General features: G+C 45.2%; 1 protein-coding gene across 2 annotated transcripts in view; it reads right to left on the minus strand.

The window, feature by feature from the left end:
* Window positions 1-803: 803 nt before the first annotated feature.
* CCDC50 (coiled-coil domain containing 50) overlaps window positions 804-25,746 on the minus strand; it is a 41,858-nt gene continuing 16,915 nt past the window's right edge. Inside the window, exons 2-11 of one of the 2 annotated variants that reach the window (XM_071437770.1) lie at window positions 25,680-25,742; window positions 24,223-24,352; window positions 19,638-19,728; window positions 16,882-16,990; window positions 11,134-11,240; window positions 10,502-10,546; window positions 9,865-9,969; window positions 8,879-8,958; window positions 7,797-7,888; window positions 804-6,805 (exon numbers count right to left, since the gene is read on the minus strand). In XM_071437770.1, the coding sequence (XP_071293871.1) occupies window positions 6,786-6,805; window positions 7,797-7,888; window positions 8,879-8,958; window positions 9,865-9,969; window positions 10,502-10,546; window positions 11,134-11,240; window positions 16,882-16,990; window positions 19,638-19,728; window positions 24,223-24,352; window positions 25,680-25,742 (842 nt within the window). In that variant the 3' untranslated portion in view covers window positions 804-6,785. The other variant, XM_071437769.1, reaches the window with a different exon arrangement.

The following is a 25,746-nucleotide window of genomic DNA, read 5'->3' on the forward strand; positions in this document are numbered from 1 at the left end:
GGAAGATGTTTCTCAAGGCTCCAGCTGGCCCTGCTCCCACCACAGCCTAGTGCTTCAACAAGTGCCAAGGCTCCATGAAAGAAGCCTTTCAGAGAAAACAGGCTGACCCAGTCACTGCAGACAAGAGGCTGCAATAGGTTGGAAGTTGGCAGAGCTCTTGGCACTCCCAAGAGCCTTGTTTTTACAACCAGGCTCTTCCCCTGCCAGCCATGTGTGTTTTGCTGACTCCTATTTCCACTCACTGATAATACCCAAAGGACTCTGAGATGCAGCTGGTGAAAGGTAAAGATGGCATCGAGGAAGCACTGGGGTGGTGCTGTGACACAGATCCAGCCCAAAAATGAACTCTGTTGGAGTCAGAGCACTCACTTGTGCAGCCCAAGGCCCTGGCTCACAGAGGGAAAGCCTGGTGCACCCTGTGCTGGGGTGCCAAAGGGCTCTCTGCTCCCCTGTGCAATGCTTATTCTTGGCACGCAGACAGAAACGAGTAAATAAGCATTTAAGAAATGGTTTACAGTCCAGATGCAAGATCCAGAATTTGTATTGTGTGACAACCTCTCTATTTCAGAATGCTCAGTCACAAACTGAGTTTGTGGGATCAGGTCTGCTCACATTTGAGCTGCATGTGGCTGCATCCTCAGCTGATGCCTTTGAAGACAGCAGTGAGTCCCAGGGCATTTGCCATTCTTCCTTCTTACATTCTGTCCCACCACTGAAGGTATGTGTTGCTTGAGGGCATCTTCAAGCAGGCTTTTATCAAACTCAAAAGTTATGTTAATGAAATAAGGAAGAGCATCCTATCCTTGCAAATAATCATACTGCTTTATTTTTCAGTATCACAGTCTCAGGAAATGAAACAGTCCAGATCTTTTCCAAGATATTACATAGCCTTTTTTCCATCTGTCTGTCAACAAAATAATCAAATTAAATACAAATTTGTTTGTTTGCTACATCTATTACAGTGGAAGAACATATTGTTGGTAGAAGCAGCTAGGTTTCAGGAACAAAGGGTGGAACAAAGTCTTATTTTCCCCTGCTTCTGTGTAACCCACTCAGGTTTCCAGAAAAGCACACGGAGGGACAGAAGGAATTGGTGAATAACAAAATACAGCAATTTATTGAACAAAGTGGGGCAAGGCAATGTTCCCTTTACATTCTATGACAATTCAGGAGTATGAAGCAAAACATGCTATACACACACACACACACAGACATGATACTTTGGTTAAATGTCATTCAGAAGTTCTATGCCAAACCTGGTAAATTATAGAGTGAACAGTCAAAATAAAACCAAGAATAGGCTTGCATAGACAGATTATTGTCAGTGTGCAATTCATATTTAAGGATTAGCTGTTACAATGCAGGATACACTTGCAGCTCTGAGGAATTTAAGCCTTCTGACTAATCCACCTCATTGCATGGCTAATATTTAGATTCAACAGGCTGAAAGTTTACCCTGAAGAGCTAAATGAGACAACTGCAGTTATTTATCTGAGGCAATTAACTATATTGCAGTGCACAGATGCAGCTGGAGACAGACCATGGAGTCTACTTAGAGTGAACACTGATACAGTGGAACTTGTTTCCCATGAAGTAGAAAATACTCATTTGTGTGTGCCACTGTCCTCTCTGGGACTCTCCTGAAGAGCCCAAACTGCCCAGCTAAGCCTTGCCCTGTGCTACTGATGGGGAGGAGGTGGCTGATAGTACCTCCAAGTACAGAAACTGAGGCTTGGGCAGCTCCTGAACATGAAACCCATGTCCCACCGTCTGTCCTGGGCAGGGCAGTCTAAGTGGCACCTGTGTGCAGCACAGCCAGTCCCTCCCCAGCAGGGCTGCACAGCCACAAATGTGCTGGACTGCAGCAAACTGGGATCTCTGCACGTTTGTGCCTGTCCTCTGCAACAAAAAGAAGACAAGCTACCCATGGTGTGTCCATGCAAGGGATATGTACCATAGCCACCTCCCAAAGCAACTGCAAAACTAAGCCCTGAACACCTTGGGAGAGTGTGGCAAAACCAAGTGTGCACTGGCTGGGGACAGCTAAAGAGCAAAGCTCAGCCCCCACCACCCTGCTGGGCATTCCTGCCTGGCACAGGGCAGCCCTGAGCTCAGGCACCCGTCAGGCTGTGCTGGGAGCTGTGCTCCAGCTCCTGCTGCATCCCACACAGTCCTGCAGTGCCAGTGCTGCCAGGAGGGACAGCAGGAGCCACCTGCAAACACACAGGAGATTGCTCTCTGAAGGAAACAGTGAGTTTCATGTACTGGCTGTGCTCAATTTCAAGAGTGTAAACTAAGTAGGGGAATCCTCACACTGTCTCCAAGTGCTCCCCTTTATACATATATAAATTAGCAATCCACAGTTAGTTTGCATACAGGATAATATGAATTAAAATAAAAACCTTGATAATAAAAATATATAATATACACATTGATGAACAGCAATAAACTGAATGAAAACACTAGAATGTAACAGTGGCTGTAATTTGGCACAAAATAAACAAACAGACATCTAGCACTGTAAAAATAACAACCCATTTTTTTCCACAAGTAGAGAATGTTATCAATCCTGATTCAAATCCTGATAGATGGGAATGCAGAGATATAAAAATACTGTACATACAAGATCCCTTTTATAGACAGAGAAGCAGACTGCATCATCTGTAACTTCTATCCTTCCTCCCCGAGAGGAGAAATTCAATGATGAGAATTCATCTACCCCTTAACAGCTGATATTTCCTCACCCCACCAAGTTCAAACCCATGAAGTTCTTTAAAAAAAGATGAAATCAACCTGTTGGATCTATCCCGGTGATGAGAACTGCTTCTTGCTGCAGGAAGCTGTACAGTCCCCATTAAGACAGTGTTTCATAGCAAGGTGACTCAGGTCAGCCTGCTGAAGACATCGAATATCCCTGCGTGTAAGGCACGATCCCGCCAGGTCACCCGACCTCTCTTCTGCAGACCGTTGTGCTTTGGACGGAGGTGAGGAGGTGGTGAGAACTCTTGCTGCTGAGATGAGCTTGCTAGGAAGGTCAGGAAGTGCCAGGATTTCAAGGAGGTGAATTTTCCACGTGGTGCTGGATGCCTTGTTAATGCACAGAGTCAGAAAGGGATGCAGGACCCAAACAACCTGGGCAGGGGTCCCAGCAAGGGCTCCAACATGCTACTAAATCCAGAGCAAACCCATAGGCAAAGCTACTGAAACTTGGCAAGAGTAGACAAGTAAAAAAAACCAAGATACTTAAGACATTTTTCTGTCATAGAAAAGAAATATTGCTGAGTGTTTTTTAAGAAGATCGGTTTCATTGTGCCTCTTTCCCGGAACACATGTCCAAGGTGCTGATTCTGCATCTCACCTACACAAGCTGCATCATCTTCTTGACTCTCAGCAGAACTGTGGCTGCTGAGCCCCAAGGAAAGTGGCTCTTTGTTCATCCATAATCTCAGCTCTTGTTGACTTCAGTGGGACCATGGAACCCCTTTCCAAAAGTTGTCACTAAAGATGCAAGTCCCGTTGCAACCTCTGCCTCAGGAGGTCTCTAACCTGCATGGCTGCATGAGGACCCCAACATGCATAAGATGAACAACTGCTCTGTTCTTATCCCATTTACCACCTGCTTTCCTCAGCTGCCATTCCCAGCATTTCTCTCCCTTTTCTAGCAAAGCCTTAGGAACCCCCTTTTCACAAGGACTATGGAGTAATAAAACAGGAGAAACACTTACAAGGAACAGCAAATGAATAAAGGTAGGCAGAAAGAAAAAAGGATGAGGACTAAGGGAGGATACAGAGCAAAACAGCCCATAAAGCATTCAGCACCCCCCAAAGGCATCCAAGAAAGCAGCAACTGCTCCTGGGATCCTTCTCTTGGGCTCTTGTCTCTTGGTGTCTTGGCCAGAGAGCTTGACTGGCCACTAAGGAGAGTTTACAGCTCCACAGAGGAGGCACTGAGGTGTTCTTCAGAATACCCAGCTTCCAAACTAATTCTACCAGAGTTTTCCCTCACATTCCTACTCATTACCATTGATAACAACAACCTGGATACTCCCAAGCATCCCTCCTGAATTAACAGGTTCTTCAAATGTCAGAGGGCTCAGGCTCTTCATGACTTCTCTGACGAGGTTAAGACAAAAGCTACACCAGCCAACTGCAGTGCAAGAAAGTCCATCACAGCCAGACACAGAGGCCCATGGAGGGCTGAATTCCTAGCTGGTGATTTCCCCATGCCTTCTACAGAGAATCACCAGTTTTCTGCAAGCACAGCCAGTACAAAGCTCAATCTCTTTCTGATTTGGCAGGACTTTTCTCCATCCAGTTTTCACAAGTGCACCAGGTGGTACAAGCAGCAGTGCCTGGACTAGGGTGTTCGTAGGAAGTATTAATTCTTACAAACCCACCACACATCCATTTCACAACAATTACTCTGATGGCAATGGAAGGGAAAAGCCCACAGGAAAAAAAATGGCATTTTCAGCAGTAGAAATTTTGACTGTTACATAAAATACAAAAATAAATCCATACAAAATAAAACCTTGGTAGATGAGGTTGCCACATTGGGCCAAGTTATCAAATAAGAAAGAAAAAAATAGCATCTGTGTTGGTTTTTTTCCTGAATCCTTTTAAACAACATGAACACTTCTGAATGGACAGAGACAGAATGAGAAGTGGGAACAAGGCAAGGACAGTAAAATCTAGCTGCTGACTAGGATATTTCCTGAGAAGCAGCAGCAAGCAAGACCTTGCAAGTCACTTAGGAGCCCGTGCAGGCAGGTGAGCCACAGTGTGGAAGCAAGGGTATGCAGGTAGCAGGATTCTGCCCATACACCAAGTCCTACATGGCAAGGTTTTTGGTTAGGGTATCCCTGGAGCAGAGATCCATTGGGGGTATGTGGTTCTTCACAGGTACTGAACTGCTGCCAATGGGCCAGTGGGAGTAGGAGATGCAAGTCTTTGAGTTACTGCTCAAGGCAATACATGATCTTATTATGTGGTATTAAACCTGCCCCTGCAATTTATGTGAAAAAGGAGTTGCCCTGTCTTCCCAGAAATCTGGCCCAGTAATTATCCTGACCAAGAAGAGCCAAGGTTAAAGCCTTACAGCTGCCTTGGGGCTTGAACTGTGCACTAGAGGAACAGCAGACAGCCAGGCTCTCTTCCTATTTCCTAGAGGTGCTCTCTCCCCACAAAGCTCCAGAGAGCTGCCAAGGCCCCTTTCCCAGGCAGATCAGTGATGAGGACAAGTTTCCTGCCCTAGACACAGGTGTCTCCCCTCCTCTGCAGAGCCAGAGCCAAGAGAGAGAGTGGTGAGACAGACTTGGTGCTGGCACTAAGGGTGGGCTGCAGGGGCAAGGCAGCCAAGCCCTCTGCCATGAACTAGGCTGGCCCATGGATAACCAGCCTGCCCTGGCTGAACACACTCCAAGACAGTGTCCAGATGTTCAGCTTTGTAGTTTAAAAATACACCCAAAAATAATGGAAAAAAAAAAAATTAAAAATTACTAAAGAATTTAAATGAGAGGAGGCCAGGGAAAAAGGCTACTTTTTTGTGCAAGAGAAAAATGATTTTCAAAGAGTGGAGGGAAAACAAGCCAGGATGGAATCACTGCATGGGAAAATATATACAGACAACAAACCTGCAGACCCTGCTGTGCCCTAGAGAGCAATGATTCTTTTATTCCTGACTGGAGCTTGCCTGGGGTGCTGGATGGAGCAGTGCAGAGGAAAAGCAATCAGCACAGACATCATGTGGACTGATCAGCACTCCATGTCTGGCTCAGGTTGCCTGTAACTGTAGATTTTGATGCTCAATGCCCATATGGCCCTCTCTCCATCAGCCCCATGTTTACAAGACACATCCAAGTTCAGAAACAAGTTACTCTACTCAAGTGCATCAGCAACTGAGCTAAGAATTACATGAGATCTGACTTGGCTTTAATGAAATTCCTTGGCTTCTACCACACTGAAGCTCAAAGCAGATGACCACAGATCTCCCTTCAGACACATAGATCTGTTTGTATGCGTTTTCCCAAACCACAGTTCACAGCTTCTTGAACTCCCTGGCAAATCCTAAGTCATGCACACAAGGTCTAACTTCAGTTGGAATTGTCTTTCCTTTTAATTGTTCTATCCTATATCCTGGAGCTAAATGCCTATACACACTATTCAGATTGTTGGAAACCCTAGATACAGCAGTTTAAAAATTCTGTTTCATAGGCTATTTCTGCCTCACCAGTCTCAGGGTTTGGCTTTTGCTGGTATATGTTTGACAACGCTCTCTCCTTTCTGCAAGCTCATATGACTGTCAGGTTGGCTCAGCTGTCCTATCCAACACAGGAAGAAACCCAATTCCTCTTATAGCTCTCTTTGCTAAGTCATCCTAATGCAGAAAGGACTTGTACTTCTGATGTTCTGCTGCACTGCCATAACCCAACTCATTTCTTCAATTTTCCTCCATTGTACATGCATCTCAATTTGTCCAGTTCATCAGAGCTCCAGCCAAACTTAAAAATAAAAAGAAAGCCTCAAAAGAATGTATGAGGGAGCTGTTGAGCCAGCTGGTTGATTGGCACAGCTCAGTGGCAGCTCGATTATACTGCATTGCTGAAGTCATCACAGATGAGTAAGAAATTGAAACAAACAATTTTCCTTAACATGACGACACTTAAAGAGATGATCCTGGGAGTGGAGGGTGGGCCTCCCATAGGTCAGGGATGGAGAAAGTTGCCTGGCAATTCCAGTAATGTTTGCTACAGAAGAGTCAGTACCAAAGCAAAGGCTAGCACAGTTTACTGCTTCCTACGGGAACCTAGAAAACAAAACAGAAAGGAAACAGTCTGAGAGGCTAAATCCTGGTGAAAAAATTACTGCCTGCAGTCATACTTTACCTGGCCTGCCCTCTTGTCTGACTTCTAGGGTACTAGTCAAGTCGAAGGCCAAAATGGGAGCTATATGTTACATGACTCCAGCAAAAGGAAGGACAGATCCACAAGACAGGCAGACATGTGCATTTCTTCTGGAGTGTGAATGGTGCTGCAGCCCCATTGCACAGTCTCACTAAAGCAAACAGACCCTATGAAGTGCCATCAACTTTCCAGCTTTCTTGATGAAGACACAACATAAGTTTACCAAACTAAATTTTGGAAAGGAAAGCGTCCACATTGAAGTTTCACTAGAGTTGGAAGAAATCTGAGACTGAGTTAGTCTCAGACTGCCCCCTTCCTTCCCCAGAGGCTTCTACAGATAACTCAGACAATGGGCATTCAGATTTAAAACAACTGCAGGGGCTACCCTACCCACACTGCTCTGTGCCAAGTGATTTCAGGAAACAAAACAACAAAGCAGTGCTGAGGTGCTACAGGAATAAAACCAGCCTGCTCTCAGGACAAATTTCTGTCTGATCATCCCATCTGCTCACCAGACAGGTGAGGTTCTGTCTTGTATTGGATTGTTTGAGAATAGTGAGTCACCTAAAATCCATCATAATGTTGTCTTCATGACATTTCTTTGTCATTTGCTACCTAGATTTACAGTCATTCATCATTAAGAGATCAGAGAAGACATACAGACAGCACCTTGACAAATTCCAGGCAAACCAATTCAGTTTTTTAGTCTCACAGCCTGCAACGTGCTCAGCAAGTCCAACCCAAACACTGCCCAGCATCACCTGCCTGCTGGGGCATTAATTCCCCTTCTTTATTTGCATCACTTTCCATCATCACTGTGTCCCCTGCAGGCTCCTTGTGTGAGGAAAAGAGCTGACAATAACCCAAGTGCTGGGCAGCCCTGGCAGATCCTACCTTTAGGAGAGTGCTCAGGTCTGGGGTGGTGGCGCAAGGGGCTGGGCTGGCTCGTGTAATACCGAGAGTGTTCATCGAGGAGAGGCTGTGACCTGCCAAGCACAGTGTCAAAGGAGTGTTGGGAAATAACTCAAAGTCACAACAGTGCAGCAAGAGCAACACCTCAGCTGTCTGGCCTGTTACTGACAGTTTGATGCAAACATTGCCTGGCCCAGACCTTCCCCCTGAAGAAGAGCTCCTCTGAGCACAGCCCGTTACTGTTTCTGCAGTGAGAAAAGCAGAGTATGTACTGCTTGTCATGGATCTCTTTCATTTCATAATGGTTTCAGTTATCAGGAGATAATTTACTGCAAACTTCACTCAACAGGGCAGCATTTTAAAGTGGTTATTGCTTGCACAGTTTTACCCCCAGAGTATTTTAATATGATCAATCTCAATCTCCACCTGCACCTCCATTTGTTGTTTCTTTTGCAAGTTTAACAAGAATTTCTAGGTTTATTTCTGGAATGGAAATCAAAGCCACTGGGGTCACTTTCAGGGTTTAGTACCTCATGAAGACCACTGAGCCAGAGTATCAAGGGATTCAGAAGCAGCACTGGGCTACAGCATGTTCCCAGTTTGGGATGAGACACCCCAAAGCACAGCGCTCTTGCTTGCAGGGTGGTGCTCAAATGCAGCAGTGGGAGCAGTGCACAGGGCTCAACTGGGAGCAAGGACCAAGGGAGCAGCTGTGCAAATGCGTGGTGATTGCTCCTTCCTGCCCAGAGATGACATTTGGTTTCACATCCCCAGAAGCTGTTTAACCCTCTCAATGTTTCTCTGCCATTTAACAAATGTCACTGCACAAGCTCATCAATCCCTGTCAGCACTGGGCATGGGGACCAAGATGGACAAGTGCTACGAGCACAGTGAGTGACGCACGTCACCGACACCTCATGAGCTCCGTGCCCTCATCGCCCTGCTCTCCACCGAGTCCCTTCAGGGTGGGTCAGGCTGGTCATCCCACACCTCCTCCCTAGGACCCAGCTTCTCAGCAGCTTCCCAACTGCATTCCCCATTCTTGCCAGCCAGTTCAAGCTCACCTTGAAGCCCTGTCACTTCTGTGTCGCTGAGTTTCTGGCCCTTCTCTTGACCTTGAGCGCGTGGACTCGCCTGCATCAGGCTGATGGGAAGAAGGGAAATCAGCTCATCTGTGTGCCTTGCTAGACAACAGCCAGGACACTGGGACTGCCACAATTCCACACAGCCCTCTTGTGCTTGGTTTACACATAAAATTAACTACAGCCAGACATGCAAATGGCAGCATCAGGACTCGTTTTCAGTAAAAACCCAGCCCTGCTGAGCCAAACTCAATTTCTGCGACAGCAGTAAGGGACAGTTCTGAATCTGGGGCTGAACACAGTCTGGGTGTAATGACAGTGCACAAGGCTGGGCTGAGCAGGAAGGACCAGCTGCAGGCAGCTGTGCTCCTGCAACCACTGAAACTCAGGAAGGAGGCTGAAAACACCAGAGCTGCCACCATCTGGCCCCAAGATTAACACCACATCCCCTTTAGCACCTTAGCAGTGCTGACCATAAAATCTGTTTCCTATCCCCTTCCATGCTGGCCAGCCAAGTCTCTCTGGTGTTACTCCTACCAAAACCAGGCATGATAGACTCAGGACTTTCATTACACAGCCAGTTATGAGGCAGAGTGACAACTGAAGCAGCTGCATTGCCCTTACACAAACAGAACCAATTACTGCCTTTAATGCTACAAGTCAGGATTTCAGCAAAGGGAAGGTCCTGCAGAAGGGACTGACAGTGCTTCAGGGAGGCCACAAGGTGCTGTGACATCCAGTGCCATCTTTCAAGGCTAGAGCCCCAAGGACTACCTTGCTTGAGGCTGAAGCCAAAAGCATCTAAGCAAGGAGGTGGCTCCAAAAGGCTCGGGAGGAGCTGAATAACAGACAGCGAAACCCTTCAGATGCATCACCACCTTTTGCTCCCACCATACACTCCCCTCCCTCTGAAAATAGGAATAACATTATAGCACCTTATCTGTGGTGCCTCCTGAAGCCTGGCATACCTTCCAGTCTTGATCATGCCTCCTCTTTTCAAAGGAAGACTTTTCTCTTTCTTTCTCTTTTCTTAAAGCCTTTTTCTCCTCAGCCATCAAGAGACGAGCAATTTCCTAGAAGGGAAACACAGACTTTGTCAGACAATTTTACTGCTCTTGTGGGTTTGAGAAATTCAAACCCTTTTCCATGGGCAGCTGCTGAATGGCAAGGGTGCAAATCCAGGATTTCATCCATCTGTAATCAGAAATCAAGGGATGGGGCAAAGTTAAGACTGGTGACATGCAGCATGTCCACTAGCTGATTTACAAGAACTGCATTTGCAGAACCTTTCTCCCCTATATCCCTTCTCCTAAAAGGGGTTGGTGGTTCATCTCACAGCATCTCAGATAGTCCCCCTTGGGTTTTAGTTACAAGAAATTCTCTTACAGAACCATTAACTTCCTGCCTTTGTCATGGTTGTAACAGGCAGTGCAACTCTCTGCTTGGCCAGCCCATACACAAAACCCACCTGGGAGAAATTCCCACTAGAGCCCCAGGCTTCCCCTACAAGGAAAGAAATTAACAACTAGAGGGTCAGAGAAAACAAGGGCTGTTTAGCAGCTTCTGCATTAAAGGAATTCCACAAGTATTTGACTTGTTGCTCACCTCATCTTGGGCTACTTGAGCTGCCTTCTGATCTGCTTCATTAGCCTGGAGGTGGGGGGAAAAAGTGGGGAAGGAAAACCAGAGACAAAAAATTACCATCTCTGAATTAATCATACTCATCAACCTACTGGGCAGGGCAAGTATGTGCCCATACAAATACACCATCATCCTCTCCAAATACACTTAACTACCCCAATACTTACCTCACAACCCAACTCCAATCTGCCATTTCAGCTTTTCAGCTGAATTTTGCCCTCATGTATCTGCCTGGCCACACCACAATGCACTTCCCACTCTGCTGCCTTCTCTCTCAAAGATGGGCAATGGCCTGTCTCAATTGGAGCTGCTTACACTGACTACATGCCATCTTCACCTGCCTGGAAACATCCATTTAATATCACTTTGCTTCATCACTTTAATTTTAGGGTGTTTATTTCAAAAAATAGGGCTTATTAATTGGAAGCCAGCTGTCATGCCATATTTGTGTGTATGGAAGACAAAGGTAATTAGCAGAATGCACAGGAGCAAGACCTTTGGTCTTATAGTCACTGTTATATATTAAAGGTTTACAAAGTAAAGTTGTCTGTGCTGGTTGCCTTGGTTCCTTTGAGTTGAGCACCCTCTCTACTTACCAGGAGCTCTTCCTCCTGCAGCTTCCGAGCAATCTCTGCATCAGACAGCTCCTGTTCCATCCGGGGGCCATCGTACATGGCTTGTGTCCTCCCCCTCAAATTAGTGCCTACACAATTGAGAGAAAACAATCAACTCAACCATGCTCCAAATCCTTTGGGAAGGAGATCCCCACCATCTCCTCAGCCACCTGCAAACCCCTCACTCAAGAGAACCAGAGATCATCACAGAGTACCTGCCACACCCTGTCTCAGATAACAAATGCAACTCCAGGGCAGAACAGGCCATGTCCCTTGAAGCACTCTTTGGTGACAGCAGTGCTAGCAAAGGAATTATAACTTGTCACTCTGCATTGATACAGACACAGTGTCAAAACTGGGCAGCAGAGAGCAGCCCAACATTTGATATGAGCACAGCAGAGTCTGAACACACAGAAGCAGCATGAGTCTGAAGCAGCATGGGCTGCAAGGGTTACCCAGGACAGGCTCACCTGAGTTTTCAGACAATTTCTTCCTTGGGATGACCCATGAATTTTACAATTCAATGAGAAAACAGAAAAGTAAGCATTTTTGAAGTTCATATAATGTTCAGTTCTTATTTTGAGTACAGAGTTTTGTTATTTCAAAGCTAAACCTTCTATTTCTCTAAGGAAAGTGTTTGTATCATGAGGAAGAAGAATAACTGTCCCAGTGTCTTTAAAAGTAGAAAGATGGGTCAGGATCTTTAAAGCCAAGTGCTTGTTGAGCAAGAACTACACAGGTACACATTTCCCAGAAAATTCCACTCGCACAGAATTTGGCAAGAATCTTGCAAATAGAACCCAGTTGGGTGCCCAGTGCCACTAGTGAACTTTGCCCAACATGAATTAAGTTGCAGCAGGGTTTTCAATAAGAAGTGGATGAAAATTGCCGGGGTTTTTTGTGCTTAAGCAAATTGTGCTCACTTACAGTCCTGCATCTCAACTCCACAAAATACAACCATAACCTAACATTCAGGGGTTTGTTCCCTTTTTTTCTCCTGTACAAGGAGGCCACGGCACAAAATGTATTTTTAAAACAAAAGCTGGGTGTTGGTTGGAGTTTTCTGGGGGTCTTTGTTTGGGGATGGTGTGGTGGTTTTTTTTGGTGGGGGAAGAAATTTGTTTTCTTAAATGAAAGGATACCAAGGGCACCACCTCCAACAATACCTTCTTACTCATCCTCTCCAATGCCATGAAACATCAGGATATAGAGCAAGAACATTAATGGATAAGAAGAATCCTGCTAAATCAGGAAGAAACCTGGGCAAGATTCCCTGTGTACACACTGCAGGTAGATACTGGAGAGAAGCATCTTCAAGGAAGCCAAACATATCTCAGACAGCAGTATGGGGCACGCAAAGGTCCATCCCCACACATACGCACACCTTCCCCATCACTCGGTTACCTGGCTCTCGCTGGCAGCCTCCAACCTTCCCCTGGCTCACAGCATGAGGGGAGGGGGAGTGTCTCCTGTGTCCTGCCCTTTTGTAGGCTCTTGCCTCACCCCTCCTATGGTCATCTCTAGATTCAGCATCACAGAGCTTCTCGTCACGTGCCATCCTGTGTGACGAGTGGCCCTGGTGGTGAGGTCTGTGTTTCTCAGGGTGCTGTCTGCCACCCCGATGCCAGCTCTCCTGCTCTGCCTCCAGTTCCATCTCAAGGAGGGGAAGGTGCTTTTCTCTGTCTTGCCTTGGTGGCTTTCTGCTGTGCCGTGCTTCCTCCGTGAGTCCATGCTCCAAGTCCAGGTCCAGACTGAGGAGTCTCCTCTCCTTCTCCCTGCCAGCTGTCCTCCTCTCCTGCAGCTCCCAGCTATTGCTGTGATCATAGGCACGGTGCTCGGTCTCTCTTTCCAGGTCAAGGCTGAGATGTCTCCTGGACCTTCCCTGGCTGGCTGTCTTCTGCCTCTGCTGATGGCCACTGCTGGCCTCTCTCAGCTGAGGAGACCTTCCACGGCCCTCTGAGCTGGAGTGCCCGTGTGTGGGGGCACGGCTGGACGAAGGTGAGGGGGGTCCTCGGTGCTCTCTCTGCTGGTGCCTGCCCCTGCCATGACTGTGTGCTCTGGGAGGTTCAGAAATCTGCTCTCTGGGGTCACCCCAGGGCTGCTCTGAGCAATGGGGGGGACAAACAAGGAGGGGGTTAGTGATGCAGGTGTTAATGCAGGTTCGAGGCCAGACACACAGCAGGGAGAGGAAGGAGCTTGATACAAGGTGCTGAAAATGTAGGCAAAGCATGATGAAAGAAAGAATAATAACAGGGACAGATAAGGCTGGCAGGGTACAAGAGAAGACACAGTGAAATGGCAGCCTGGCTAGCAGGGCAGCACAGGAGGCAACAAGGTTGGAGCAGAAAGCACAGGTCCAACCCAAAAGTGTCTGAGCACTTCCTAGACAAGGACAAGTCAATACAGAGACAAATGACTTTTAATGATGCCACTGGGGCTGAAAAACTGCCAAGAGAGCAACTCATCTCCTGATGACACATCACTGCTGCAGGATCCTGAAACCACCTGGAAAGATTACAAAGAAGGGCACAAGATGCAGGAAAAGTTGGGAGACAATGAGGGGCATAAGGCCAGGAGGGGCCAAGCAGAGTGGTCAGGTTGGACCTTGGTTTATAAGCACAGGTGAGACTGCCCTGGCTCCAGGCACAAGGTCTTTCATAAGAAAACCCTAACTGGGGGAGAAGACCCACATAAAGCAGAAAAGAAGTAAACAGGTAGGATAGGATTTTTTTTTTCCTTTAAAAGCAAGAACAGGATAGCTGCAGCATCCAAACATCCTCCACCACAGACTGTCACGTATCTTTTGCAGACCCCCAAGTTTCAGGGCCTGCACTTATTGATTGTCCAAAAAAGAAGTTTCAGCTCTGAATGCAAAGGCAGTTATGGACAGAAATTTTAGGGCAGATTAAGACTTCAGAAAACCCAGGCTCCTGACCTCAGCATTGTAGCTAGAAAAGCTGCTTACTTGGCATTTTAGTGGGATTGTTTCCTCTGTGCTTTCCAGAAAGCAGATAGAATTTTTCTCTGCTTTTAGTTTCAGTAATAAACCTGAAACAGCTAAGAGGATGCAGCAATCTGCCTGCATACAATCTACTAATTGATTTATTCTTTCAACTAACCTATTTGCTAAGAAAAATCATTGCACTGAGTGAACTATTATCTCTCTACAGCAGCTTTACAAAATGAAAAAAATGCCTTGAAGCAGAGATTGATTTCAAACAGAACTACACACACAACCCCCCACCAGAAAAACCCTGCAGCAGGAGACTTTCCTCAACTGTCCAGAGTTTGTTTTACAGTATCTCAAAATATTTAAAATAGATTTCACTGCACACGAATTGCATTTTGTTTTAATGAAGAGCTCTGCCTCACTTACAATCTATCTAGATTTCAAAGGGAGAAAAACAAACCTCACACCAAAACTGAATGTTCCCTTCGAGTCATTCTATTCAGAAGAAACTTTTTCAGAGCCAGCAAAAATAGAGCCTACAGAAAATCCACCTTCAAAACAAGTCTGTGTGACTTTTATCCAGAACAGGTGTATTTTTAAAAGTCTAAGAACTGTAACAGGAACTGCTGTGGTCACTCTTTAAATGGTTGGATTTTTTCTGTTCAGTTTTAGATCCTACATAAGATTTACAGAAAACAAATACCCAATCGAACAATCCAAGTGACTTACTGAACAACAGAGACCAGAGCCTGAAAGCAAGAGTCAGTTTTTGAACAACAGTCACAAGGATCAAAAAATTAATTCAATTTTGTCATTGAGGAAAGCTCAATAAATACAGCAGCAGAGATAAAGAAAAAAAAAGAGCAAAGCCTGGCTGTGCTGGGAAAGGATTGCTGCAGGTAACACAACCACGCCAGACAACCCAAGCAGATAATTTGCTTTTGGGGTATCTCAGGGTGATTGGCTCCTCAACAGGTGCTGGTTCCTGTGGCACCTTCCATGGAGGCCATGTAAACACTCCACAAACCCTGGTGTTACTCTCTGAAGCAGCAAGTGACTGAGTGAATACAAAAATGTTTTTCATGGCACAGGCACTGCTGGGAGGAACTCTGCCTTTTCTCGTGTTTATTTTTCCACTTTTAAAGAGCTCAGGTTGCTTTGGAGCAATAGGCCTAATCCACATTCCTCCTGGACATGGATGAATTTTACCTCAGTCTCAAACAATAAGAAAAAAAACCCAAAAACACACTCCACCCTCACCAAAAAAAAAAAAACCCAAAAAAAAAAAAAACCCAAAAAAATTCACAACTAATGAGGACAATACAAACCAAGGCTGCTGAAGCCTAATCAAATGCTGCTCAAGTGCTCAAGTAATTAAGAGTTCCCAGAACAACATGCTAGATGATCCAGACATAAAATCCACTCCAGTCCTTTATAGCTTTTAAGGAGCACAGATCAAGAGCAGCACTGTTTGACTGGTCAAACACCTCCTGCCTCACATTCAAAATTATGGATTACTGCAGGAAGAAAACAGACCCACGAGATATCCTACCCTCCAAGTCCACACCACAGTCTCACTTCAGGAAGTCACAGGCTTTGTCAGCTGATTGGTTACAGAAGTCCATCCTGTCCTACCATCTCTGCATGCACACTTTTGCCTATGTTGTATTTTTTCAGACTTCTCCCATTTAATTCTGAAAACCTGAAGAGTGGGTTGGCCGTAGGACTCCAAGATCAATTTTTCCCAGCTTTGTACATGTAGAAGGACTTGTGATCATGAAGTTTCCACTTGGTTACTGTTTTGCACTTCTGAACTTTGTGCTTTGTACTCTCTTGGCTATCTTTGAACTTCCTCCAAATTGAAACTAAAATACTTTGTGTAAGTTCAAATAAAGGACTTTAAACTGCCAATGGCATTGATGTTAAAATGAGAAATGAGGTTTGATCTTCGTCTTCACAATCTGTTAATCAAAAGCAACCCATCTTTCCCACCACATTTCTGAAGAAAGAACACAGGAACCACCACCAGCACATAGCAAAGCCATCCCCAGATTGCTCCATAATTAAATACACCCTGATTCTCTCCTCCCAGTTTAAAGAAGGTCTGTATTCAATCACAGAAGCTGACCAAAAGGAAGCAATAGAGCACTGTGGATCAAATCATTTCCACACTGTACAGTCCCAGACAATAATCACAGCAGAGACATTCAGTAGAGATGACCTTGTTCTTCAGTAAGTCATTCAAGGCAGTTGTGCTAATTTTACAGCTTGGATACATACCTGCAAGGAGCTATTTTTGAAACATCTCCATGAACCAGCATTTATTCCTTCATGTAGCTGTGCCAGCATCACAAATGAGCACATGGAACTGTCTCTCTTCAAATGCAAGCATGGAATTTCACCAGCATTTCTCCCCCACACCCCTGGTGTCACACAGCAGTAACTACCTTATCAGCCACTGTCTTTTTCCACAAGCACTTCTAAAACATGCACGCGTGGCTGTACTTGCACATACACAAACCACATTACCTATCTCTGTCATTTAGGCCACCTTCAAGGACAATAAAAACTATTCAATTGTCTTCTTTGCCTTTTTTTTTTTTTTAACTAAACACTTCCTGATTAAAAAACAATCTGATTCTGACCCCAGAAACGATGTAATGCTACAGTGATAAATGCAGGACTGCAGCATAAAGTTGAATCTGAGGGATAAAGAGTTGTCAGACCACCAGGTTCACCTAAACTGCCATGATCCTACCTTTTATCTTGCAGAAACATACCTCCATTTTGTGCATAATAGCTCTCTTCATAGCCTGTGTGTCCCTGGGACTCTGGGTAGTGCTTCTTGTGCTTTTTTTCTTCCTGCTGTTGTAGGAGACGGGCAATATCCTGCAGAGATGGAAGAAAACAGACATTAAATCACCACTAAAAAGTATCTCCAGATTCTTTTGATCAAATTCTTTATTCAATTATTAAAATCCTTACCAAAAAAAAAAAGTAATTTTTCAGACACAACAACAGTTACTCAAATTCAACCCCCGGACTGGACGAGGCTTTCAAATTAATGGGTGACACAAGGGACCATGTCAGCAACCAGTAGTCAGCTCAGCCCAGTACTGAGATTCCAACACCATGGCAAACTCCCAGGTTCCTGCTCCTCCTGCACACAAGCCTGCTAAGCCCTAATGGCCAAAGCAGGGCAGAAGAGACTGCGTGTGCGACCTCAGGCTTTCCACAGTACTTGGAAGTCACAGAAGTGCACAGCCAGAAATGGGAGTGGGATCTCCTCCCTGCAATCTACCAGGGAAAGAAAAGCACAGAGGCAAAGACTGTCCAGCTAAAGGCACTTCTGACTGGAAGGAGTTCCCCAAGCAAACTGTGAACTCACTTCACACTGGCTGTAATTTGCAGGGACTACAGGATGCCAGGCAGGGAAATGCATCAGTTTGACAGACAGAGACTTGAAGGAAAAGAAAATCGAAAGGACATTAGGAAGAGCAAACTAGGCACAAGGCAGGAGCACAGTGGGGACTGCAGCCATTTGTCTCCTGTCACAGTTTTGGTAGATATGCCAAAGAGAAGAGCACTCCATTTTCCTAATTGGTTTTCCTTCGAGATGACTAATGGGTCAACAAGGCCTAGGAACCACAAACAGCTCCCTGGGGCCTGCTCCTCTGAGGCCCACGAGCTTGTGAGTCAGTGAAGCCAGTCTGGAGCTAGGGAGCAAAGCTGGGAGACACCAGCAGGTCATGCTGCCCCTTTGGATGCTATTCATTTAAGCCTTCCTAATCCTCAGGACCTTTACAGAGCCATGCATGTAAAGTGGACACTGCAGGCAGGAAAGGCATGGCTGAAATGCAAACTAAGAGTCAACACCCTCCAGAGCCAAGCCAGCACTGGAGGACATTGGATGGCTGCTCAAGTACAAACTATTATTTCAGGATTCAGGTAAGATCTGATCTGAAAGCAGCTTTGTGGAAAATCTGGGGATGACACAGGCTCTTTCGAGAAAAAAAAAAATAACCCAAAAAACTAAACCTCCACAAACTCCTTTCCCTGACAAGGTTAACCTTTCTAGCAAGTACTGTAAGTCTATAAATATATGAGCTAAAGCACATTATCTCCAGGACTGAGACAGCTCAGGACTTGCAAATCCACACAAACCACTTCTTACAAACAGGATTCATCAGCAGGCAGGGCAGGCAGGCTTAGTGCTTCATTTAAAATACCTGCACTCCAGAAAGGATCTGCCTCAGTCCTCAGTTACATTTCAGACACACTTGGGAACTTCCCAAGTACCAGCAGGAAGAGAGAGAATATTTATGACTTCTCCTTGCTTTAAGGCACAGTCAGCTGAAGCCTGCTCCCAACTGCACAAGATGGTCAGCAGGCAGGTTTGACAGGCTGCAAGGACCTGTGATCAGACTGCTGACATCCCTGCAGTTCTCTACATAAAGCAGGAAGGAAAGGTGCAGCTCCACAAGTCAACATTAGTTTTGCATCTCCTTCACCTTCCTGATAAAAATATGACGGATCACTACCTTTTAAGCACAAATCCTATAGCCAAAGTGTTCCTCCCACCCTGTTAGCACAAACTCCTCTCTGGGAAACCAAGCTCTTCCCATCTCTCTGGGCAGCCTTTCAGTACTTGCTTGGAATTAATGGTAGAAGAAGAAAATGAAGTCTTGCAAAAAAATCCAGTGCATCTGTCAGGTAAGGGCAGATTCTTATTTCAGGCTCTTCCAGGAAATTCAGCCTTGTGTTCAAGCTCTTCCTAATACAGAGAATGCCACCAGGTGCCTATTGAACATCTCGAGACAACTCAGGCTTCTCAGAAAACCATCTGAAATTACAGGTTCTCACAGGTGTTCCTCTACTCTGTGGGTTTCTTGAAACTCTCTATGACAGGATGATCCACTGAGGTGACCAACAAGCAAAACCCTTTGTACACTATGAACAAAGCACTCCACCCACTCTCAAGCAAAAGGAGCAGAGAAACATTCTGAAGTCACAAAATGAATCTGCTTACAGATTCTTTACAGCAAGAAACTGTAACAGGGTGTTCAGGCTGTGAAATACTAAATTGAAAAATGAAGAACGCAGAAACAGATGGCTGGGCCAACAGTCCCACTGAAATCTTTGCATTAAAGATAAAGAAATAATGGCCCAGGATTCTCCCAAGAGCACTACCTATCTTCTTGCATTTGAGAAAGCAAGCAGGTCTCAGAGTGTATAAACAATTACAACTTCCTACAACAGGGCAATAAACACCTCAGCAAGACTTACCTATTACTTGACCTCTTCATTAGCAAGGCCACTGGCATCAACAACCCTTATGACCCTTGAGTGTGAGGACTATGACTGTATCTTATTCCTGTAACAGGACTCCCCAAAATCTCTGTGCATACAGAGCTCTGTCATGACAAGGGCTGCCACCATGCAAGCCAACTCCTGTGGCTACTGGCCAAGAAATGTCTGCCCTGAAAAGGCTGCTACAAATAGCCCAGCCACCCATCCCTGCAGCTTTAAAGGTTACCTCGTCTTTTTCCTCTTGCCTGCGGCGCTCCTCCGCTTCAAACGCGAGCTTCACTTGGATTTCCTGAGCAATCTCGCAGTCCTGGCGTTCCCTAGAAGGCAAGGAGACAGGGATTATAGGTAGCTGCAGTCACAGGCATCAGTCAGGCTGGAGAAAGGGATAAAAGAGCTAAAAAAAATCCACCCAATTTACACAAAAGAATTATTACTCAGTGTTAGTGCAGAGCTATGAATCCTCACCAGGGACCAGGACTCCCTGTACTTACTGGTGGCCAAATTTAGAAAATACTTCCCAAAACATCCACAGAGTAAAATGTAAAAGAGATTCATGGGCAGATTGCTAAGAAAGGAGATAGGTATCACAAAATAGGGCAGGCCAAGGTAGTGCTCAGGAGTCTGCAAACAGCCTAATTCTGCTGAATTTTTGTCTACATGGTATCTAAGGAGAGGTTCAGGGGTATGGTTAATGCAGGCACTTTCATGTGTAAGCCAAGGAGAAAAAAGTGCATGAATATGGTACATAAGCCAAGTGGAGGCTGGAGGTGGCAGTCCAGTAATGAATGAGAAATGCCACTGAGGTGGGACAAGATACAAAAGCAGGACCAGTGCCCAGAGGCAAGGGAGCAACATGTGTCAAAACAAGGGGGAAGGAGCCACTGCCACGGTGCCAGTGTGGATGGAGGAACACAAGACTGCATGAACTAGGGACAGGGAGAGATGAGAGCAATCGAGACATGAGAAGTTTGGCTGTGCAGACAGACCAGGAAGGCTGAAAAGCATCTGCAAGAACAGTGCCACACTCAGCAGCATGCTGTGATGTCTAGCAAACAGGCTGGAACAATGCCAAGGATTCCTCAGGGCAATTCAGAAATGGACTGGGGGATCTGAAAAGAAAAACTAAAAGTTCTCTCTTTCAGCACTGTTGAGATTGAGCTAAAGATCAGCTCTAAACATGTCAGGGAAGTCAATCCCCACAATTGCAATTACTGAGAGGCAAGGCATAGGAGGAGAACAGTGTGAGCAGCAACAAGCAGAGCCTACCTTATTAGAATACAATCTTTTGAAGAATACACTGACAATGATCAGACAGGTGATGAAAACACTACCCAGAGTGGAAGACAAGCAAATAACTGAAGCAGATTGAGCTATGTCAAAGGTGTGCTATGTGGGCTGGAGCAACTAGCTCTAGGTTTGAGCAAGAATCTGGGCATAAATGACCGAGTGAATCTGGAGGCAAAGGACTGGGAGAGAATCTAGGACATGAGAAGAGGAAGTTAAAACACTCAAGTGCAGACAAGCACGTTTTGTTGCAAAAACAAGAAATGTGGCATGGATAGAGCAGCCAATGGCACAACAGAACCTTCTTTTACAGAAAGTAAAGGAGAGAAGCAGAAGGGGTGGATATGTGGCAAGGGTGGAGAGGAAGAACATCTCAACAAGAGGGTTTTAGAGGACAGATGTCACTAAGAAACAACTCATTTGTCATAGGCAACAAAAAGGCATGCACAGCAGGAAGGAAAAGAAGATTATTTCTGTCAACAGCTCCTTGGGAGCAGATCTCTAGACTTTAAGTTATCAATAGGTCAAACATTTCAGCACACAAGTTTCTTTCATCCAGGTAATAAAATCTGGCAATTTTTGCATGTGCCTGTGTGTGTTTCATTTGACTCTGGGGACAAATCTGTTCAAAGTCACGAGAGTTCACACAGCAGCATACCTAGTTCTTGAACTTGCTTTTTTAAAAAGATACTTTGGCAAACCTGGCACCAGCAGAGAACCACAGCTCCCAGGAAAACAATAGTTGAATTAGCAAATCCCAGGGAGCAGGCTGTCAGTGAGCCTAGTAATGGATCCTTTACAACCCCAGGCTCTGAGGACATGAAACTAGGCAGAAAATAAGTTAGAAAGGTCAGACACATCAAGGCATTGCACGTCTCCAGTTCCCCTGGCACCTGTGAGCAGAGCTAAGGTGCCAAGTTCATCAGCACAAACTGACTTGCTAAATGCTTAAAATACATCCTATTGAAAACAAACAGGACAGAAAAACAACTAATCATCTTTCAGAGCCAAGGCAACAAGGTCATTGCCTCTCCGTTACCAGCAAGGAACACCAGAAGTATTGCCAACATAAAAGCATTTTCTTCTTTCTGATGACACATCTTGGAATACACCACATCAATTCCTAAGAACAACATTATAGAGGATTAGATTTGGAGGTTTATTGCTCAACAGTAATTAAATACTGAGACTTGATTACTTAGTGAACATAAACTAATGTATTCACTTGTGTGAGCATAAGAAAATAGGTTCAAGAGCTTTGACAGCTCTTCCTGCCCTTCAGTTTCCTTAATGTGAGCTCAAGTCCCAATCAGACCCCAAAAATCAGCCAGAGCAACACAACCATCACCATTCCTGAACATCCCACTCATGTCCTTCACTCCTGGGCAGCCAGTAGTGTTAAGAAAGTTGGGAAAAGTCTACATCAGTTTACAAAAAAGAGAAAAAAACCCAAAAGTTTGTGTGATCAGAAAGCTCCCTCCCATTCACAGTGACTGCAGATACTAGTTGTTGCCAGATGAGGAGAAAAAAAAGGGATTGCTGTTCAAAGGAACTATTCAGAGGAACTGCTCACATCAGTGCAACAGAACTATCACACACTGAGAGCAAAACAGGGAAAGAACACATTTTCACACTATTTTATTTTAGTAATCTTGCTACTCTGCTTAGCACTTTGCAGGCTGCTCAGCTAGATGCGAGAGATGCTTTTAAAGAAGCATGAAAATCAGGTTTGATGTTTCCCTGAATTCTTAAAAAGAGATGTTTCTGTTCTCTCATTTATCTTCACAAAGTCTTTCTGAGAGAAATTAGGATCTGAAAGAGAGAAGAAAGCCAATAAACTTGAAGAGCTCTTTTTTGTTTCCTGTTTCTAAAGACCCCTTAGTTCTGCCCTCTTACTCCTCCCATCACCTTGTAGCATCAAACTGTCCTACATGACACAGAAAGCAACAACAATGGGGATTATTTTGTTGCCAGTACATGCTACTCTTGGACAAGGAAGAGACTGTGGGAATGTACAAAGAATTAAGGAAGAAAAAGATCCAATTACAAAAGGATGCCTCCAACTTCTTTTACTACTCTTGCAGAAGAGCTCCTGCTCTCAGAAGCAGAACTGCTGCTGACATAACGTTTTACATCAGCAGTTCTGCCTGTGCTTTGGCTCACAAAGTTTGTAAATCCCATTTTACAGAGTCCTACAACAAGAAAATTGTTTGCAGCTCCCAGTAAGTAACAAAGAAGAATCATGTCTGCCATACAAAATCAATTTTTATGTTGTCATTTACTGACTCACATCTCTAATTGGTAATAAAGAAATAAAACTATTGAAAAAAAGCACAGACTTGAGAGATACATATGTACACAAGGTTTGTCCCAGTGTGCTGGGAACATTGAAAACAGTGGCTCATCTGTCACGCCCCAGCTTCAAAGCTTTCATGAGCTGCTGCTTTGAAGCCAGTCCTGTATCTCCCACATCTGCAACACAGAGCTCTTCTGCTCTGTCACTGGTCCTGCCAGATGAGCTACCCAGGCTCTGTGATCCACCACCAACTGCACCTAGTGGGTGGCATTCCAGAACCCAACACCAGTCAGGAGGCAGCACAGCTGCTGGGAGATGCATCCTGCCTTGCAGACCTTGTATTTGCAGGGACCCCCATGCACCCACATCTCATGAGTGGGATCTGGCTGAGCCCTGTCCCATGAACCATCTGTTACATCCAGTGCTCTGCAAGTCCACTCTGGATTGGAAAGCACAGTTTGTTTTGTCCTGTGCTGCCATGTTTCACTTCTACATCAGCTCCACAGCTGAGAACCATGGCACACAGAGAGCCAAACCACAGACCACAGGGTTAAGATGTGGCGTGTGGGGACTGAGCAAACCTGCAGAGCAAACTGGATCAGCCATTAAACCCTCCCACAGTTACTGCAGAAGTCAGTGACTGCAAGAGAAGGCCTGTCCCCCAACACCCATCCCCATCGAGGCTCCCTGGAGCAGCAATTCCCCTTCCCAGGTCACTTCATGCTGAATAAACAGCTGCAAGCACACACAGGGGCTGTCAGTGCAGCAGGACACGAAAAGCATCACACCCAGCTCCTCAAAAGCATTCACCAGGCACAGGGCAAACACACCAATATCTGCAATTTCCACAGGGCAGAGATTCCCTGTAGCTGGGTACTTCTGTGGCACAGTTCCTTCAGTCTCAGACTTCAGCCAGGGACAAGGTCAACACAAGTGCCCAAGTTACCCCATTTTCACAACAAGCAGTAGAATGGGAAGGCTCCTTCTCATGGACAAGCAACAGTATCTAAGGCAGGATGGGCTCCAAGACCACCTGCTCCCACACTGCTCTCATTCCTCTGTGCCAGAGCCTGGTATCACTACTTTCACAGCAGTGGGCAGCCAAAGAAAAAAAGAAACAAAAGCAAAAGGCTGATGAACCCCACACACTGCCAACTCAAAGCAGCTGCTATTAGTGCTCTGACCAAATGGGACTAGCATTCCCATTCCAAGATCTCCAGCACAAACTCACAAGTCTTTTTGGTGTTTCTGGATTTGAGCACGGGCTTTCTTATCCTCCTCTTCTTGCAGTTGCTTGGCCATCTGCAAGTCATGTTGCACCAGACGATTACGCTGAACATTTGTGGCCAAGTGATGCTCAACTGGAAATAAACACAGACAAGAACCCTCAAATCAGGCTGCAGAACTTCACTGAGTGAACAAGATAAACCAAGTGGGAGGGAGATTCCAGCCCAGAAAGGAAGACAGATCTTGGCAGGGAAACACCAAGCAATCTCTCTAAAGGTGGGAAAGTCCTGAACTGAAATTATGCTAGCAGCTTGAGATTGCCTCTTTTCAGCACTGAGGGGGCTGTATACGGGTCTGATACCAAAACAAGTTCTGCGTATTTTAAACACATCCAGGTTTATAGGGAATGGTTTTTAGGCTTTGAATTTCATTCTCTGACCACAGAAAATTAACACAGACAAATGAAGTGGGTCTGGGAGGGACCACCAGAGGCCAGTGAGGATGAGCTGAACCTAAACCACTTATTATGGATACTTTTCTAATTTGTTTTCAATAACCTCTACAGAAGAAAACTCCTCTCACTCTCAGCAGAATCAGTTCCAAAAATCTCCCTACCTTTATATTTAGCAACAGAGCAACTTAGTGCTCCAGTGAGTCCTTTACCATACATGGATATTGCCTGCCAGAAAAAATGGCTACATGAGCTGCAGCCCAGAGTCCTCTTTAATTCAATGGTGTCAGGTTCCAGCACCAAGGGCATGAGCAGCTGCACCCTTGGTGGAGCAGCAGGAACAGCATTAGCACCTGGTACTGGCAGACACCAAATCCATGAGAAGCTGATTAGAGAGGCCACCACACCTGAAACTACAACATAAACATTCCCAAACTAACAGATAAGCACGTAAAAAAAATTAATTTAAAAAAAAAGCACCAGTCACTTTGCAGTTTCTGGCTGTTCTTTTTTTCCTCCTTTATAAACTCTTCTAGTGTACAGCTGCCCTACCTCAAAATGTCTGAAAAGGAAGGCTGCTTTCAAAAGGCAGACACTGCTAATTCTGAAATAAGTAAACAAACAGACTCTTCTGGTGGTACTTTAGGTCAGACTATAAAACTTGAAGCTTCCAAAATTGCTAGTCATTTCTAAAATCCTTGCACAGCAACAAAACCCCAAGTGCACTCCTACATGCAATTTTATCATAAATGGCATAAACAAACTCAACTCTAAAGGAGAGCACAAAACTGAAATATAAAATGCAACTATCTCTGGGGTACAATGTGAGCTGGAGCAGAGTGAAGTGTAGTGTTACAGGATAGTGAAGACAGCAATAATAAACTGTATTCCATTAAAAGGAAAAAAATTAAATAAAAGCAGGAAGCATTTTTCTTAGCAAAATCAAATAAAGCCAGCTATCTGCTGGGACAAGCTTGCTTCAGTTTGCTCTGAAGATTGTTGCTACTTACTCTCTTGTTCCTGTAAATTATGGGCCAAGGTATGATCTTCCAGAATAGCAAAGTCTCGACACACTGA

This window comes from Agelaius tricolor, unplaced genomic scaffold (genome assembly GCF_023055355.1).
Source record: "Agelaius tricolor isolate 1412-34295 unplaced genomic scaffold, bAgeTri1.0.p SCAF_12, whole genome shotgun sequence".
In the NCBI taxonomy this organism is placed as follows: Eukaryota; Metazoa; Chordata; class Aves; order Passeriformes; family Icteridae; genus Agelaius; species Agelaius tricolor.